Raw genomic sequence first — 20321 nt, forward strand, 5'->3', positions numbered from 1 at the left:
TATTTATATTTTATAATATATTGATACCTTCACTCAATAAATCTATGTTTATTGAGAAATAATAATTTTCAGGGCATGGGCACCTGGGTGGCTCAGTTGGTTGAGCCTTTGGCTCAGGTCATGATCCCAGAGTTCTGTTCTGGGATTGAGCGCCATCGGGACCCCTGCTGGGGAGTCTGCTTCTCCCTCTGCCCTTCACCCTGCTGGTGCACTCTCTCTCAAATAAAGAGAATCTTTAAAAAAAATAATTTTCAGGGCAAATTCCTGTCCCAAATCAGAAGTATGAGTTATTTATAATTCTCTATTATTACTTTTTGTCTCTTTCCCATGGGAAAAAAAAAGTGCATTTCAAGGGACAATTCAGTAGTATAAGATATTCTGACTCTGGAGCACTCTGTATATTTTGGAAGACCGGCTCTGGCAATTATTAGCTATGTGACTTTGGTAAAGTTATTTATCCACTCCATGCCTCCATTTCCTCATTCAGTACAGGGGAAACAATATGTATCTCATAGGTTGATGGGAGAATTAATTAGTTAACTAACACACGAAAAAACACTTTAAATCATACTTGGCATGCTATGTATGTTTGAGATACACACACACACACACATGCGATTTATTTTGACTTTGTTGTTTAAAATATCCTATATTTGTATGTTTTTTCAGCAGCCTTTAAATACATGTAGAACTAAAGTTTTAAAGGAATAAAACACAGTAAGCATTATAATTAAATATTTATATGACAAGGGTTAGACATTCTAACAATGAGTTCTGCTTTAGAAAACTTAATGGCTTGCTTCGTACAGCCTGAGGTGAAAATAATCTTACCTTAAAAATATTTGTATTATAAATTATATACAGACATATATATGTTTGTGTTTAGATATGTGTATACATCATAGATAGATAGATAGATAAATAGATAGATAGATGATAGATAGATAGATAGATAGATAGATAGATAAAACCTGTCTGCTCCTCTTTATCCCACTCCTTAGCTTGGACCCTTTTTCCTCATTTGGATTACTGGTTTAGCTTCCTAACCAAACCTGCTGACTTGCTCTACGGGCTTTCCAATGACATTCCATACTGCCAGAATAGCTCTTCTAAGGAAACATTGTTATCCTGTCATTCTCAGCATAGCCTTCAGGAAAAAAATCATCCTCCTTGAGTGTTTAACTCAAACTGCTTAACTAAAAATGGCACACAAATCCCTTCAGGACATAGCTACTGCCCAGCTCACTAAAACCAGCCCCATTCATTTACCCTTGCCATTCCTCCAACTGTTCTTTACTCCAGTCAGGGTGTACCTAAGCTCTCTCCCTTTCTGACACCTTTTTCCAAGCTTAATTATTTCTTAGACATTCTTTAAAGCTCAGGTCAAACATTGTGTCCTCTAGGAAAGAGTTTATGATATTCTTCTCTTGACCCCATTGATTCATATACCCATCTCTAGCATGGCGGTGCAATTTTGTAAATTTTGTAAAACTAAAACAGCATTTTAGTTGCATGTGCCTGGTGAATGACTGAATACAAAAAAGCAGAAAACGAGAGTTAAAAACATCTTGTGGCAAAATAGAATACAGATTCCCCAGTGGTACAGTCATCCCATATTCTAAATAGTTTTCTAAATATTCATCTAATAAATGCGAATCTTAAAGTGACTTATCCTCATGTAGCCCAGTAAAATGTTAATATTTATTTTATATTGGACTTGTTCAGGATGCTATGGGAGGCACTCTATTTATTTGGTACACATTTCAGATTGTGGAAAGAGAACATCCTTTGAACAATATGCTTCATATATTATAAGAAAAAATTCTCCCAAACTCAGAAACATCAAACACTGAGGGCCCTGAGTCTACAAGGTCTGGATGCCTACACAGACCACAGAGGTAAAGCACAGTGAATATACAAAACCACAAATCAGTAGGCTTTCCTGTGTTAGTTATGGAAATTGGTGGTGACCCACTCATCAAGGGTATGTAAACATGAATGAGTAGGTAGAATACTGAGAAGGAGGGAAAGGGGTCCCTAATATTTGAGACTGGTAATTAATGCTTCTGAAAAAGCACAAAGCAAGCAGGGAAAAGTAAATAACTCTATGGTGTGGACTTCATCGATTAGGCAATATGGCTCCTGGTTTTAGCCCTGCTACCAAAAGTGAGTATAATGTAGTCTTTCTGTGCTTCAGTTTTAAGCCTCATGCATTTTGGGAGTGTCTCTTCAGTCTCCAATAATCTGTGCTACTTATTTCTAAATATTAATAAAAAATGCAATTCACTGATCCAATGAATATATGTTAGTACATCTTTAACTTTTAAATTGATGCCCAAATAATTTAATTGTGCTAACCAATAATTACTCAAATCCTACAGTAGTTATTTATTGTCAAAAACTGCATACAATTTTTAGTATTGGACAAATATCTTCAGTAAATTCTAACAGGAAACTGAAATCTATCCAAATCATATCCTTTGTGACATGCTCTAGATATTCAGTCTGATAATAGCTATGTTTCCATATAATTGTGACATAGTTATTATATACATAAAGCCAAAATATTCAATTGCATGTTTAATCCTTAAAATATAATTTAACATCTGTAAGTCTTTAACACTAATATTATTTTAGCAATAATGCTATAGAATCTTGAAAATTACAAGCACAGCTACAAAAAAGATAAAATGTATACTATCATAATACAAATTTCTTTTTAAATTCAAATTTATTACTGCAGTGAAGAACTGAAAAAAAAAAAAAAAAAGACATATCACACCAAAAGAAACTTCTTGTAATTGTCTGTGTCCTCAATTTTTCCTTGACTGTCTTTGGGTAGTGAGCATCCAAGCCATCAATCTCATGGTCATCCTAATGCTTCTTAGTCTCTTGGCCTCTTTTCATTTAATAGCTTCTTCCACCTTACCTTGTTAATTCCTGTGGATTCAAGGACTATACATCCTTAATATCTACTTATGCTCCAAACCCATATTTCAAAGCATATAGTCTAGTTCTTAGCACAGGGTCTGACTCATAGCAGGATATTTAATAAATGAGGTCCAAATGAACGAGCAAGCTAATAGAGATTTCGCTCTGGATGTCTTCCAGGCATCTCAAACTCAATATATCCAAAATATAATTATCCTTTTCCCAATATTTCTAGATTTCCCTATTTTTGCTAATGGACAGTCATCCACTTATTCACCAAAATTAGTAACCTTAGTTAATGCTCAAATTCTACTTCTGTATCCCTTACCACTCTCATTCCAAATCTCTAATACTTAATGACCTAATATCTCTCTTACTTCAGTCTCATTCTCCCACCTCAATTTAAAACCACCTTTTAACTGACCTTCCTAGCTGGAATGCCCTAACACTTTTTATTTGTTTGTTTCTTTTTAAAAGATTTTATTTGAGAGAGAGAAAGTGAGAGAGAGCACAAGCAGAGGGAGAAGCAGACTCCCTGCTGAGCAGGGATTCCTGACAGAAAGGCTGGATCCCAGGACCCCAGGATCATGACCTAAGCCAAGGGCAGATGCTTAACTGACAGAGGCAGCCACCCAGGAACCCCCCAACACTTATGATTATTAGTTTTCTCATCTGGTGACAATCAGTTTAAATAGTGCCTTCTCTAAGCATTTTCCACTACATCAGATATACTCTCCAGTTCACTTTACTCATTTTTCTTATTTAGAAAATATCAAACCATAAGATTCCATATACCTTTCCCCTCCCCCTGCCTTTAAAAAATATGTCTCTTGTGAATTATGCCAGCACTAGGGAATAGATAGCATTCTGCACTTCATTTAGATGGGATTCTGTGCAATCTACCCCCTGCTACTTCTCTGGCCTCACTGTCTTCTACTTCCCCCTCATTCCCTTTACTCTAGCCATACTGGCCTCTTTGTTCTTCAAACTGCACACCAAGCATATTTCTGACTTGAGATCTTGGTTGGGGATGCTATTCTCAGATGACATGGCTTTTTTTTTTTTTCCTTTAATTAACATAAAATGTATTATTTGCTTTAGGGGTACAGGTCTGTGAATCATCATTCTTACACAATTCACAGCACTCACCATAGCACAACGTCCATAACCCAGCCACCCTAGTCCTCCGCCCGCCAACCCCCAGCAACCCTCAGTTTGTTTCCTGAGATTAAGAGTCTCTTATGGTTCCTCTCCCTCCCCAGTCCCATCTTGTTTCATTTTTTTCCCTCCCTGCTCCCCATGACCCTCCTCCCTGCCTCTCAAGTTCCTCATATTAGAGAGATAATATAATAACTGTCTTTCTCTGACTGACTTATTTCACTTAGCATAATACCCTCTAGTTTCATCCATGTCGTTGCAAATGGCAAGATTTTGGTTTTTGACGGCTGCATAGTATTCCATTGTGTGTGTGTGTGTGTGTGCGCGCGCGCACGTGCGTGTGTATAATATATAATATATATATTATATACATTATACACATATGTGTGTGTGTGTGTGTGTGTGTGTGTGTGTATACACACCACATCTTCTTTATCCATACATCTGTTGATGGACATCTAGGTTCTTTCCATAGTTTGGCTATTGTGGACATTGCTGCTAGAAACATTCAGGTGCGCATGCCCCTTTGGATCACTACGTTTTTATCTTTAGGGTAAATACCCAGCAGTGCGATTACTGGGTCGTGGGGTAGCTCCATCTTCAACTTTTTGAGGAACCTCCATACTGTCTTCCAGAATGGTTGTACTAGCTTGCATTCCCACCAACAGTGTAGGAGGGTTCCCCTTTCTCTACATCCTCGCCAACATCTGTCGTTTCTTGACTTGTTAATTTTAGTGACATGGCTTTCTTTTATCTTCAAACTTCTGCTCAAGTGTCAGATTCTTTGTGACATTTTCCTTGACCACCCTATTTAAAACATCAACATAACTTCACTCCTGAGTTCACTTTATCCCCCTTCCTTCCTTTGCTTGTTATTTATTCTATACTTATTTGCTTATTGTCTGCCTCTTTCGACTGAACAAGGATATGGATTTTTACCTGTTTTGTTCATTGATACATTCATACAACACCGATAACAGTGCCTGAGACAAAGCAAATACTTATTGGGTACTTATTAGTACTTATTAAATGTATGAATGAATTTTGCATTCCTAGTATCTGCATGTGTAAGAATAAGACATCCTTTAGAATTAAAAACAGAACAAAAACCCCCAAAAGAACAAAGTTAAAATAAGAAAAGATTTAATAATGGAAAAAGTATTTTCATCTGTTACACTGTTAGGGTATTGAGAACATATGAAGGAGAGAACTCATTTTCTCAGGTTTATCCATAAAATATAATATTTAAATTCTAGAGAGACGAATTAAATTTAGATTTTGAACATAAGCATGATGATTTAAAAGACATTTTCCATAACTCAAAGCAAAGAGAAGTCATTTTTTAAAAATATGCTTATTTTGCTCTATCAACTTTTCCCCGTAAGTTTCATGTAAATTGAGCAGATTAATTTGCCTGTTATACTGTGCATTTATAAATGCCTTTAACATTAGCTACTAATGTGTTTTACTTTCAATTCTGTTAAATCTTCACTTGAAAATACACAGATTAAAAAGACTGAGATGACATTAAGTATCAAGCCTCACGTTACTACAAAAATAGAAATAGAGAAGAAAAAAAGAAAACAAGACATTCCCCCCCTGCACCAAACAAAAACACCCCAAACTTTACTGACTTTGAATTGGCCAAAATACAACACCTTACTACCTACTTCACTTTGACAAAACTTAATAGCTGTGAGATGTGACTTGATTCCTTTTCAAAAGAAGGGCGAGCATATAGTACGTACACACACACACACACACACACACACACACACAGAGTCATACATATTAATAGGAAAGAAACTGGAGTGCTTTATAAATATTCACTCACTTATTCCCAGAACACCCTAGGGAGGCAGAGTTGAAGGATACAGTACAGTAATGCAGGTTATTACCGTGACTTGTGTCACACTGGCCTTGTAAAAGGTCAGCATCAAAATTCAGACTCCTAGTTCTAAACTATGGTTTGGAGGAGTCTTAAATAGAAATATTATTCCATATTGAATAGACAACATGGAGTTCTAGGCAAGGCCATGAAACTAAGTGCATGTCATAGGAATAATAAATTTAAGCAGACTGATTCCCATCTGTGCTCCCTTAGTGTTTTATGCTTATCTCCTACTGAACTCAGTTTAGCCCCAGTTTACTGTAACTATTTCTCTGCCCACCGGATTCTCCAACTGGACTGGGAGGGCTTTGAGGGCAGTCTTTCATCATCCTTTTCTCCCAGAGTTTGGCACATAGTAGGCTCTCTGTAAACACTGGTTGATGAACTGCATGAATTAGTTTTTGATAAAGTATACAAAGGTTTTTATTTTTTAAACTGAGTAACAGGTTTTATTAAGATGCTTCTGCTAAAATACAGTTTTCCTGGTTCAGCTCAAAAAGATGGATGCTAGTCAAAAAGCCATTCTCAATTTTTACTCTTTATAAAATTACAGTTGAATATTTTTCAGGGGAGAAAGTTGAGAAAAAAGTAAATTGCCTGAAATTAGAACATTAGCACAATGTTCTAATTTTTACTTATTGGACATTTACAAAGTAAAAACTTCTTAAATTATTTTTAAAATATGACCAGTCACTCCATTTAGTCATTTCTTAGTTGCCATATTTGTCATCAACTTTGCTCTCATACTTGTAGGCAAGTTGCTGACTAAGAACAACACAAAGAGTGATTCTTTACATTTTCATTCACCTTTCATTCAAGGAAAAAGCTTCCTGAAAACACACATTTAAAATTCTGGAAAATACAAATCAACATTATCTGGACATCTCTATTATTACCAGAAGAACTGGTACCTAAACCTAATTTCCACTGTTAGTTGACATTTTCAATAAGTGATGGATATTCATTTCCAGAAAACACTACCAGTAAATTCTATGATATCATAGACTGTTCGCTATCCAGACCAAACTGACTAAACCACAAAATGCAAAAGTATGCACTTAGCTAGTCTAAGGGAAATCTGAAGGCTATTCTGAAGATAGTCTTATAAAGCATAACCTAAGAGTGACTGAGAACTTAAGTTAGATAGCCCTCCTCCTCCAAATTTCCAGAGTCTTCCTCCAAATTTCTAGAGCTTTAGTAGTCACAAACTAAAATGTTTAAAAACTGAAATATGTCTTGTCATAGACTTAATTTTTTTTCAAAGTTACTTAGGGAAACTGGAATTTAGAAAGGAAACAAGAATTATTATTGTTATGATATAAATGGTATTTCACCCCCCAAACAAGGGAGTATACATGGGGAACTGCTATCTTGGTTATAAGCAGTGCCCACCCTGAGTGAAGTTAGTAAATAAAAGAATGATTAATATTGTTAAAATTCATCACTTTTCCCATAATCACAGAACATGGAGGCTGAAAAAGCAGTGAGTGGAACACGTGCAGGTACATCAAGGGAAGGAATGAGCAAGCATGATTAATGGGGAGTCAAATTTGACCTTTTATTTTAAACATGAATTAAAAATATTTTTTATCATCAGAGGTAGGCACAACATTTTGATATGCAGATATATTCACTATAATACTGAAAAACTAAAAATAATATCTACATTTAAAGAAAGACATCAAAATTATGGAATACTTATTTCCTTAAAAAAGCATGCATTGTTTATTTTCAGGAAAAAAGTTATGAAAAAATCTACTTTAAAAGCTACATATATGGAAATATACCCTACAATAATATTATTTTGTATGTTTCACTGCCTTAAAAATAGAAAAAAACTGTCAATTTCAGTTTATGATTATAAAAATAGTAAAATGCATCTTATGGTTGATATTAAATAACATTATATGTAGCCTTATTCTCAAACTATTTAAGAATAAAGTTATCCCTGGTCAAAAGCAATTTATCCATTTTATAACCTGCCCTTCTCCCCTTGCCGGATATAGCCATATCGAGCTGTAATTCTTCCTTTAATCTTCACCTTTGAGGGAATTGATTACTGACAGTTTCATTTTACCCTGGAGGCACAGCAGTAAATCACAAACATTCACCGCTTTCATCATGATGTAAATTATATTCTGATAAAGAAGCTGAAATTTCCACCTCTCCTACTTTAAACTTATATAATAAAAATCACTTTTGGTACAGAAATGCTTTCATCAGTATGCCTGGAAATTGTATTTTGAAAAAACATGTATGTACTAGAGGAATTTGGATTTTAACATAAGACATTTACTAAATCAAATTCTAAGAACATAGTTATTTCTCTTTCTAAAATTTAGTGGGAAGTTAGGTAAATTTAAAATAAAAAGCTCAATGTTTAAAATAGCTCTGAATACAGTCATAAGGATACTATCTATAACTCTAGTGCATTTTAAGTCAAGCATAGGTTGGGACTTAAAAACTTTCACTTGCAGTGAACACTTTCCCATCTTCTATTTTCAAATGACAAGTCACTAAAATGAAATAACTTACTCCAGGTCATAGCATAACTAACAGAATCTGGATTTAAATTCAGGTGTCACTGACCTCTCAGCTAAGTAAAAGCAGAATGTCGTGTATTGATTTAAATATGAAGAATAAGAAACTTGTAGACCCCCCTACTCAAATCAGTATCAATATTGCTTATCTTTTTTAAAGATTCATTTACTTATTTTAGAGAAAGAGAGGGAGAGAGAGAACATGTGTGTACTAGGGTATGGGAAGTGGGGCAGAGGGAAATGGAGAGAATCTCAAGCAGATTCCTGCTGAATGGGGAGCCTGACACAGGGCTCGATCTCATGACCCTAAGATCATGACCTGAGCCAGAATCAGGAGTTGGACACTTAACAGACTGAGCCACCCAACTGTCCCCCCAACAGTGCTTATTAATAACATTAATAACATTTCTACAATCATGATGATTGTAGATGATGATGATGAAAAACCATGAAATTTTCAACATTATATTCAAGGAAGTTTTGATATTAAAACCATTATGTGTATTAAATTAAAAAAAGTGGTAATCTATTTTTTACATTTTAACATGTGATCAGTCTGGTGTCAGATAATGAAGATTTATATAGAAGTAGACTTTGTAAATCTGAACTGTCCAAAATGATAGCCAATGGTAATGTATGTGGCTATTTATATTTAATAGCTGAAATGAAATATAATTAAAAATTTAGTTCCCAAGTTACCCTAGCTATATTTTAAGTATTCAATGGCTACATGAGTCTAGAGGCTACTGTACTGGACTCTGCAGGTCTATCAGATTGCAGTGGAACTGTCTAATAAGACATGGAAGAAAAGAAGAAGAATCAGCAAAAGAGAATGCAGAATGGTGGCTAATGAGATAAAAGGAAAACCGAGAATGTGGTGTCCCAGAAACCAATGTATTAAGAAGCCATCGAATCTGTCAAGTGCTGCTGATAGGTCAAGTAAGATAAACACAAAGATTTGACCATGGGAATGAGCAATGTGAAAGTCACTGGTGAGCTTGAAGAAAACAGGTCAGAGATTTCAACAAATTCATAGAAGATGAAAAGTGATTAGAAACATCTGCCTGAAAACATTATGATGGGTTGCAGTAGACTCAGAATCTATCTGGACATGAAAGTCAGGATCTGTGAATAGAGAAACAGCATATTTGGTAGGGGGCAAAACAAAACAAAACCCAGGAGAAATAACTGAATGTTAGTATGTAAAACACTTAGGCCAAACTGGCTGCAGGTCCCACATAAAACGGATGCTGCTGAGCATTAACTGTAGGCAAAAAAGATTTAAAAATACAAAATAAATCAGTGGAATTGTCCCTAAAAATATTATTGAACATACCACTTGGGAAGAGTAAAGACTTCTACAGTGAACACTATTGTCCCCTTATTCTCATTCTGGCAATGAATCTGATAGCCTGACAGGTGGATTCATTTATCTTGCTTGCTTACCCTAAATATAAGTTGCCAGTTAATATGTGTTAGCCATAAGTGCAAAGTTCTCAAGAGATGTCTGCTAAAGTGAACAAAATACTGAACAGAGTTATTTTCACAACTGAAAAGGGACATCGTATTTGTACCCAGTCCTTCCTTTTTAAAAAGAGACAGATACCAAGGATCATCAAACATCAAGGAAAAAACACTGCCCCATGAAAGAAAATATAGCACACATAAACAGTTGAAAAAACTGAGCACAGAGGAAAACATCAATTCAGAGAAAAGAACTTAGAGAGATTTAGGAAGATGTAATGATACCCACAAAACTCAGACACTAGAAAAAAGGAACAAACAGGATAAGAAAGAGATCATAAAGATCAAAAGGACTCTTGGTAAATTAAGAAAGATTTAGAGGCCTTTGAGACTAGTTAGAGGAAAGGATAAGGAGTCAAAGATGCGTCCACAGTTTCTACTTGAAAAATGGTAATGCTGTCATTGGAAATGAGACAAGAAAGTAAAATACAGGAGCTTTTTTCAGGAAATTAAAGCTCATGCATGACGATGATTACGTTTCTGCCACTTACATGACAAAAGTGGTTAGTTTACATACATCTTGCTATACAAGCTTGCAGATGAATATCTTTTCTGAAATTGGTTTTCATATTTCAGAACCATCTATATACTACAGCAGCTCTGTTTAACTTTGCCTATGCTCTCAAAAGATTCACACGTGATCTTTTAAAAAAGGATGCTATATGTGAATATCTCTTATAAATCTTCAAAATATAAAAAAAGACAAATTAAGAAGTTGTTAATACACCAACTGGAAAGTTTCAAAAAAGGTAAACATCAGAATATCTATAAAATGCAAATTCAGTGGTCTGGCATGTACTCTGGCTGCATTAGGATAAAATTATGTAGTTTTCATTTTTAATAAATCAATAGGATCTCATTTTAATTTCTTACAGTTAAGAGTTTTCAGTTGCCTTCTTTTTGCTTTTCACTGAGTATTAATATAATTATTTCACCTTAAAAATTAACCTACTGGGCAAATGTTATAATATACTTCAACAACTAAATTTAATTTAGGTTCTTAAACAAAACACACACCCACACACAGAGAAAGTGACTTAAAAAAAAAAAAACCTTAAAGTTTTCTGTTTTTAACAGATGGGGAAAAGGGCTGAAAATTGTAAGGTTGGAACCTATACGCTATGTAAATATCATGTAAAATAGCTTTTTAGAAAATAATTGGCTAGGAAATAGTGGACAAATTTAAGCTCATTCAAATCACGAGATTTAAATGAGGAGAAAAGTTTGCATTCCTATTCTCTCTTCAGAGGTTACTAGGAGAAATTTAGTAGCTAGATGGGGACATGAATACTAAATGCATATCCATGTGAATGAAGAACCATTAAGTACATTAATATTTACTAGAGTTGACAGAGTAATTTTTAAATTAGGAAGTGATAAATATAGGATATACTTTAAGTTATCAATACAGTAATACCTTAATAATTCAAGTATTATTTATTATTCAGGAAATACATGGGCTTCTATTACAAGTGAATTCTATTACAATCTTGCTCTTAATCTTTAACAAATGGGTTAAGTTGGATCCCTAGAGAATTACTTAGTAAAATACTGATACTGGTGACTAAAATGGCATCATATATCTTCAATGTACAAATCAAACATGAATTTTAGAGAATCCAATTATAAGAGACAACAAAGAAATTTTAACAAATGAAATCTCAGTCTCTGTGGAAAGGGAATATGAAATAGTGATGTGTTAAAGAAAAAAAAATCTATGAAATCAAGGTCATTTGCTCAGTGTTGAGAAAAATCCAAATATGAAAATAGTACCACATCTCCAGGGCTTTTGTGTTGACTGGTACTTATGGGGAAAGCCGAAGTTTCAAAAGCTAAGTGGGTTCCAGTGGATTAAGTTTGAGATGCTTGTTTGAAAACTCTCCTTTTAAAATTACTTCATTTTAATGTCTTTTTGGCATGCTTCTGAAAATTCTAGATCCATTGTTTGCTTCTATAACATGTTTTTTTTTCCTATAATATCACTTAACACATTTTATTAAATCATGTCTTAATATAAGACTTCCTCCATTCCTTTGACCAGAATACAAATTGCACGATTTCAAACTTAAAAAAATATATATAAGAAGAATCTCCTAGGAAATCTCATGTTGTTTATTCCTACAGTTTCTTACGGATTTCGAAGTATTAAAATATTTTTTCTGATCCTCACCATTCTATGAAGTAGAAGATTCATATGAAGTAGAAAATAGAGCTAATACACCTAGAGAGATAAAGGCAGTCAGCCAAGATAACAGCTGGGAAGTGGCACAATTAGGGCTCAGGCCCAACTCCCCAGCCTTTCTGGACCCCAGGTCCAGTGCTTTCTGCACCATAATGAACATGTGTTGAATTCAGAAAAGTGGTTGTTTTGAAAAAAAAATCTTGCTCTTAAAAACTGCATAATAAAAACATTTTTTATTCTTTTAAGTACCATAAAGCACATTTAAAGACACCTGTCTACAGAAAATCAATTCTGTAGACATCTTTACCTATGGGCAGTGAATGGATTCCTCTCAGTCATCTACCACCTGAATTAAAATCTTGGAATTCTGTAAGTTTGAAATCAGAATAAAACATGCTTTTCAATTAAAAGTTTAAAGCTTATTAAGTAATACTATCAAAAACCTGCCAATTCTGATAATAAGAGAAAGTTCTTTGAAGCTCATTTTACCTTCCTTATAATGGAAACCCCCTTTTGCCATCAGCTGTGTTTATTCACGGTCATTCTAACTCCCAATTTTTGCCAAAATGTTTTCTTTCCTTTCCTTTGAAATACAGGAGCATCATGTTTCCAACTTAGATATAATCTACCTTCTACAATGAGTTACATAATGGTATCACAAAATCTCTGGTTAAACTATGACCCAGGATTCATTTTAGATTTCAGTGGTATTATTTTAAAAGTTTTGCATCTTTCTTTCTTTTTCTTTCTTTCTTTCTTCCTTTCTTTCTCTTTTCTTTTCTTTCTTTCTTTCAGACTTTACTTATTTATTTGTGAGAGAGAGAGAGAGAGGGCACAAGCAGAGGGGAGAGCAGAGGGAGAGGAAGAAGCAGACTCCCTGCAGAGCAGGGAGCCCATTGTGGGGCTCCATACTAGGACTTTGGGATTATGACCTGAGCTGAAGCAGACACTTAACCAAATGAGCCACCCAGGCACCCCAAAAGTTTTGTATTTTTCTATAGGAAAATTAAAATCTTAAGAGATACTGAAATCTTGAAAACAATAAAAATAAATTTTAACTGGAAATGGCTCCTAATTTTAACGGCTGGTCAAGGAGTAAGTGTACACTTGTCAAAGACATACAAAAGTCAACTGAAAAAATATAGTTCTTCAAATATTAAACATGTGGATGCATAGAAGTTAACCTGTCATCTCTTAACAAATACCGAAGTCATCTGAATCATTTTATGGTTATGTTTGAATCGAATACTTTGCCTATTTAGGATGAGATAAAAAGTTATATTAGATGGTTGGCTATAAGGTTTAATATATGTTTACATGGGATAATGAAAAGTACAAACAAAATATGGAGAAGACAGAAGCTATTGATCATTTTAAAACACCATGTCACACTCTGTTTATCCCATCACATTCCCAGTCCACAATTAAAAAAAGATGCAATAAAACTACATTAATGAAGACATATTAATAAAATGATTCATATTTTATATGACAACTTATCTAATAAATATGAAGTAAATTTAACTTCCAGCTAAATGTGAAAAGACCTACTAAGTACATACAAATGATACATGTTGTCCTTCAAATAGAAACATGCAAAGATGATACAACTACCCCTGCCAACAAATAAGCATTTCCTGCTAACTTCTGCTCCCCCTGCAACAGTAATTAATTCTACTTTTTAATGAATAATCTACATTTTAAAATCTACATTTTTAAAAATCCATAAAAACCCCTGAGATATTTCAAGGGGATCTGGGATTCAGACAAATGATCACAGAACAAAATTTTCCTACAGAGAACCTCTTGGTTTGCCTTAGAACTTAAATAGAACTTAGAACTTAAATACCACAGTCTCACAAAAACCAAAGCTTAAAAAAATCAGTAACTAAGGGCGCCTGAGTGGCTCAGTGCGTTAAGCCTCTGTCTTTGGCTCAGGTCATGATCCCAGGGTCCTGGGATCGAGCCCCATGTCGGGCTCTCTGCTCAGCAGGGAGCCTGCTTCCCTGTCTCTCTCTGCCGGCCTCTCTGCCTACTAGTGATCTCCGTCTGTCAAATAAATAAATAAACTCTTTTAAAAAAATCAATAAGTAGCAAACAGAATTATATTTAAAGGTCAAAGAAAAATATAAGTTCATTAATCCTCAGGAAATACCTTCTTGACACCTCAATTTTAACACCTGCACCTGTTCCACAGAGGCCATACTGTTCAAGTTATTACTCTACAGTAGATCATAGACCTCCAAAGCTGGTAACAACAGACAATACCCACAGCCAGAGGGACCACAGGCAGAGCGGGAGGTCCCTGGGCCAGGAATGATGGAGTGGCTCCAGGCACAGCTTCATGGAGGGTCAGTCCACTCCACCTCTTGCACTTTTGCCTTCCTCTAGAAGTAGGCAGTTTGATTCTGTAGCATGGGAAGGAGTGAGCTAGGAGTGAGGAGATCCTGCTTTAAAACAACACCAGCTATGGGTACTCTGACCAGTCAGGCTCACTGCCTCTCAGCCTCTCACTTCCACACTACAGGGGCTGAGTAGCAAAAGTTTTAAAGTCCTAGAAGCTCCGGAAAGATTCCACTCTGTATGATTTTAATGTTTACCTTACTTCTTAGAAAGTTTTACTGAGGATCAGAGAATGTACATGAAAGCACTTTATCATTTTTTTACAAACACAAATTGCTGTTACTATTTTAGAGATCTTCATTGTATTAAAGAAGTATGGACACAGTTTTGAGATGCAGTATTACATGTTCTCTACATGGTGAGGTATTATGAGCTACAGCCTACAATTTAACCTAAAATGTTAAAATTACAATTTTCTTTTATTCCACCCCGTTTTATTAAAGGATAACTGACAGAACTGTAAACTTTTCTTTCTCATAAAAGTTACTCAGGGAGACATTTATAGTTTTAGCTTTAATTGGATTAATAGGATTAGTTGATTGATTCTTTGTAATTAAGAACCCAGGAAAATAGCCTAATGAATCTTACTTCACAAAGTATCTCATAATACTTTAAAGTAAGTATCTCTTAAGAGTTGTATCCAGCTTTTTTGGAACTAGAGGGTATTATGATTAGTGAAATAAATCAATCGGAGAAAGACAACTATCATATGATCTCCGTGATATGAGGGAGAGGAGATGCAACATGGGGGGTTGGGGGGTAGGAGAAGAACAAATGAAACAAGATGGGATCGGGAGGGAGACAAACCATAAGAGACTCTTAATCTCACAAAACAAACTGAGGGTTGCTGGCGGTGGGGACGGAGGTAGGGAGAGGGTGGTGGGGTTATGGACATTGGGGAGGGTATGTGCTATGGTGAGTGCTGGTGATTCACAGGCCTGTACCCCTGGGGCTAATAATACATTATATGTTTATAAAAAAATTAAAAAAATTATTAAAAAAAAGGAGTTGTATCCAGCTTTTTTCCTCTGGAACCCATCCCTCACTTATTTACCAGATATGTTTTTTAAAAACACATTTTATCATATGTCTTTCATACTCATGTATTTGGACAGCTCTAGTTTATCTAGAAAATAAAATGTGAATTACTCAGCAGGACACAATTTGACCCTAATCTACCTTTACAGACTCAGTTCTTCCTGAACACATCCACCTCAGCATTTCTTCCAGCTAAGAGTCAGCCTGACTCCTGCCAAGTCAAGCTGTCATCAAATGGTATGTCTGTTTACCTAGTTCTTCGTTTACTTGGCATGGCCTCCTGAAACCCCGCTCCCCCAAGATGCTGATGAGGCCAAAACGAAGACAGAGGCGTGATCTTCGAAGACAGCATAAGGACTCTAAGAATCATTTTAATTGTGATAGGAAGACACACAGACACCCTGATCTAATTCACTTTTTAAAGAATCACTTTCGCTGCTATGGGGAGAATAAGCTAAGAAACAAGAGTGTAAGTAGGGAAGTGGTGGGAGGAAAAACACGACTAAAAAGTGGCTCCTAGTTCTGAACAACTGGGTAAATGTGGTCAGAGTGCTGGGATTGGGAAGCCTTTGTGTGTAGGAGGGAAAGCCGAGGTAGAAGAAGGGGTGTGGGGCATGAATTTTGTTTGGACATATAAAATCTGAGAAAGCTCAGGGCGCCTGGGTAGCTCAGGTGTTTGAGCACCCGACTTGATTTCAGCTCAGGTTATATTCTCATGGGTCTTGAATCGGAGCCTTGCAGCAGGCTCTGCGTTCAACGAGGAATTTGCTTGAGATTCTCTCCCTCTGCCCCTCCCCCAACATGTGCAACATGCATGAACTCTCTCACATAAACACATAAATCTTAAAAAAAAAAAAATCTGAGAAAGCTCTTGGTTGCTCTACCCCTCTTGATTCCAGTGACACTGTTTATACTGTGATTTTATAATCTGTCACATGCTGACATAATTTGTTCCATGCTTATCACTCTCTCCAGTCAGACTGGAGGCTGTTTGAGGGCAGAGACTGTAATATTTAGTCCATATCCTTAAGAGAGGACCTTCAACAAAGCAGTCACTTAAAATGACTATAGAATGAAAAAGGTACCGTTCTAGAAACTGAGGAACGCCAACCTAACAAGAAAAAGTTACTTTTCTAGCAGTCTCCATCATCCAGAACTTACCCTGAATCAGGGTTAACAGAAGTTACTACAGACCATAAACCTGCCTTGCTTGGAGTCTAGGCTTCCAGCACAGAAACTCACATAGAACATATATCAAATCAACCTGTGCTTTTCAGCCTCCTAACAGGGGGCCCATACTGATTAGCTCAGTGTCAAATAGCTTTTCTTTCTCGCTCTTTTTTAAAAAAGATTTCATTTATTTATTTATTTGAGAGAGAGCACAAGTGAGAAAGCACAAGCAGTGGGAGGGGCTGAGGGACAGGGAGAAGGAGGATCCCCACTGAACAGGGATCCTGATGCGGCTCAATCCGAGGATCTGGGGATGATGACCTGAGCTGAAGACAGACACTTAACCAACTAAGCCACCCAGGTACCCATAAAAAGCTTTTCTTTATACTGTACAAAGCCAAACATCTACAGATATGATTTGAATATTTACATAGGTTTTCAAGTAAGATTTTTATTTTTAAACATTATCTGCATTAGTTTTTGTAATCTTTTATTTTTTAAGATTGTATTTATTTATTTTAGATAGAGAGCGAGAGAGCACGCGCGAGCACCAGTGCACGCACATGTAACGGCAGAGAGGGTTGGGGCCCTCGATCCCATGACCCTGAGATCACGACCTGACCAGAAATCAAGAGCTGATGCTTAACAGGCTAAGCCAACCAGGCCCCCTGTTTTTGTAGTCTTGTACTTCAGATAATAATATACACAGATTCTTGTATTTCAGATTCTAATAGATTTCTTGTATAGTCAGGAACATTTAACTGTTTATCCCTTTTAAAAGCTCATTTGAATACTGAATAGAATCACAGATTTTTTTTTTTTAAGATCTTATTTATTTATTTGACAGACAGAGACAGAGAGATGGAGAGAGAAAGCACCAGCAGGGAGGGCGGCACACAGAGGGAGAGGGAGAAGCAGATCCCCCAACATGGGGCTCTATCTCAGGACCCTATGATCTTGACCTGAGCTGGAGGCAGACGCTTAACTGTCTGAGCCACCCAGGAGTCCCTAAAATCACAGAATTTTTAAGACAGAAACTCACTAAATCCAGAGCCCTCATTTATCTGTAGGGATAAGAAAACAGGCCTGAAAAAAATTTCTCGAGATTCTACAGTCATGTAGAAAAGGAGCCAGGTGTAGAAACTAGTTCACCTGTTTCCTACTACATGATTCTTTTCCACAAAGATAAACTTCTTAATGAATAAAATGGATTAATGTGGCCATTTTGCAATGGACTACATATTCTGCTTCTATAATTTTTCTATACAGTGATATCTCAACAAATTTTACAGGAAGGCTATGCCTTAAAATGAGGTCAAACATATTAGTAACTAAAACAGTCACGTGAAGCAGTGTTACCATGTATTATGTGGCTTGATGGTAATGCTTCTGAGAGCAGGCATACACACAGAGACGTGCATGATAGAAATGCTATACTTAAGAGCTATATGGCCACGGAAAGCTAAAGGTAAATGGACCAAAGCCTATGTACAATGGTGAAGTTTGTACAATTTCCCTTTATCATATCTAGCTTTCCCTTTATTCTTTACCTGTTTCAGTAGTAATCCTTCCTCCCATTTCAAAAGGCTTCCTACATATCCTTATTTTTCCCTTTATGAAATAGGAAAGAATTTTATTTCTATTATCTTCACCTTGTTTGCCGACAAACTTAAGATACTACTTGAATGAATTTTAATCAATATATTATAACTCAACCAGACACTTCTACGCTTTCGATCCTGAAGTGTGGAATCCTGGATTTGTTCCCAGAAGAATTTTAGACCTCAGCAGGAAGATGGCAGGAATCAAGTGGTGGAGACCAGTTGTCTCCCTCCTGGTCATTAAAATGACATGATCTGAAGGCAAACCAAGTATCTAGATGGGGTGCACAGAGTAAGAGTCTAAAGGGGTGGTGTGGACTGTGACTCTATTGTGCGCAAGAATGACCAATGCCACTGTTCCAACTTCTGGCACACATCTGAAACATCAGAAATTTAAAATTTCTAAGGTTTGGGATAACTTCATTATTATAGTGATTTGCAATTGGAATTGAAAGTTTGTGTGAAGCTAGCATGCACACTCATCATGTTTATAAGTATGTTACATGCATAGGGTGCCTTATGCTTACAAAGTGTTTTCGTATGTGCGTTGTGACTTGAACTCCAACAACACCAAGTGTAAACATCATTTCCACTTTCAAATCAAGATTTAAGGGGATGACGGTAATAAAAGGCACAGCCACGATTGAATACAAGATTCTTAACCCAAGTATGTTCTCACTGTAATGTGTAACTTATACAGCAACATTAAAATACAATAATATTAAATAGCTTCCATATGTAACTCCAAATACTTTTAAAGTAGAAAAGTAATATGGTTCCCAAATTTCTAAATAAATTATGTTGCTCTTTTGAAGCTCAAGTTTATTATAATCTCTTTGTCAAAGATAATAATTTTGTTCTCTGCTGTCTCACCTTTCTAAAGAATTCAGTAGAAAAAATACTGGCAAACATATAGCTTAATGAACAGAAATCGTCTTTAATTACCCAAAATATACAGTTTTCACCTTGATGCTTTTTCTTTGACATCCTGTGAAAATCTTATTCAAATAAATTTAAAACATTAGCTTAAAAATTTGCAACTGCACAGTTTGTTTCAACTCAGTGATTCATGTAGATTTTTATAAGTAGCTTCTTTGCATATCTTATTAATTTGCCAACCTTGAAGAAACATGGTATCACTGGCAGGTTGCATCCTGTTTCTTCTCAAATGTATTTTACCTTGGTTTTTCTTGAAATGAGTTATAGAATGGGATTATTCATCAACTATGGCTCCTTTATCCAAGGAAAAGTGAATCAGATTTAATATTACACAGATTTAAGACTCACATGTTTTGCTACTTTAAAATTGTTTTCTTTTCAATAAAATAGAGCTTTAGAGTATCCACTATTAAAGTTACTAAATTCAAATTTGCTTTTAAAAGAATTTTAGTGATTATAAAGAGAAAAGATGCTAGAATATCATTCAAGTGTGAAAACCAACCATTACAAAGCTATGAGCTGTATTTCTGAAGTGAAATAAAGGATATTCATTAAAAAAAAATAGCATGTGCACATTTAAAAGAATACTCAAAATAAGAAAGGGCTCACCGGTCTGAGGGAAACCAGACTGAGGTAGAATCTGATGAGTGGCCAGCATGTCTGACTGTTTTAACTTAGACTGCTGTGAGGAGGCTGACGTTGAAGAAAAGGAGAGATTTTTGTTGACCTGTAATAGGAAAGGCAAATCAGAACCAAAGTGTAATTTCCTGGGTTACTGATGCAAAAACTGGATGAGAAATATTTGCCTGCGATGCAAACCAGGTCACATGGCAGGTCAAAACAAATGGTAAGGATTTATATGCTTAGTTTTTAAGGTTTACAGAACAGAATCGTTTTTATCAAGGAAGGAGTACAGTGGTAATGAAAGCGTCACTGTATGAAAG

At 35.7% G+C, this 20321-nt stretch overlaps 1 protein-coding gene across 2 annotated transcripts in view; it reads right to left on the reverse strand.

The window, feature by feature from the left end:
• Window positions 1-20321, reverse strand: part of AHI1 (Abelson helper integration site 1) — a 207327-nt gene that overhangs the window by 93195 nt on the left and 93811 nt on the right. For both annotated transcript variants that reach the window (XM_032844822.1, XM_032844821.1), the window contains one exon: window positions 19987-20104. In XM_032844822.1, the coding sequence (XP_032700713.1) occupies window positions 19987-20104 (118 nt within the window). The remainder of the gene's footprint in view (window positions 1-19986; window positions 20105-20321) is intronic.

Source organism: Lontra canadensis, unplaced genomic scaffold (assembly GCF_010015895.1).
Source record: "Lontra canadensis isolate GAN:19392208 unplaced genomic scaffold, GSC_riverotter_1.0 scaffold156, whole genome shotgun sequence".
In the NCBI taxonomy this organism is placed as follows: domain Eukaryota; kingdom Metazoa; phylum Chordata; class Mammalia; order Carnivora; family Mustelidae; genus Lontra; species Lontra canadensis.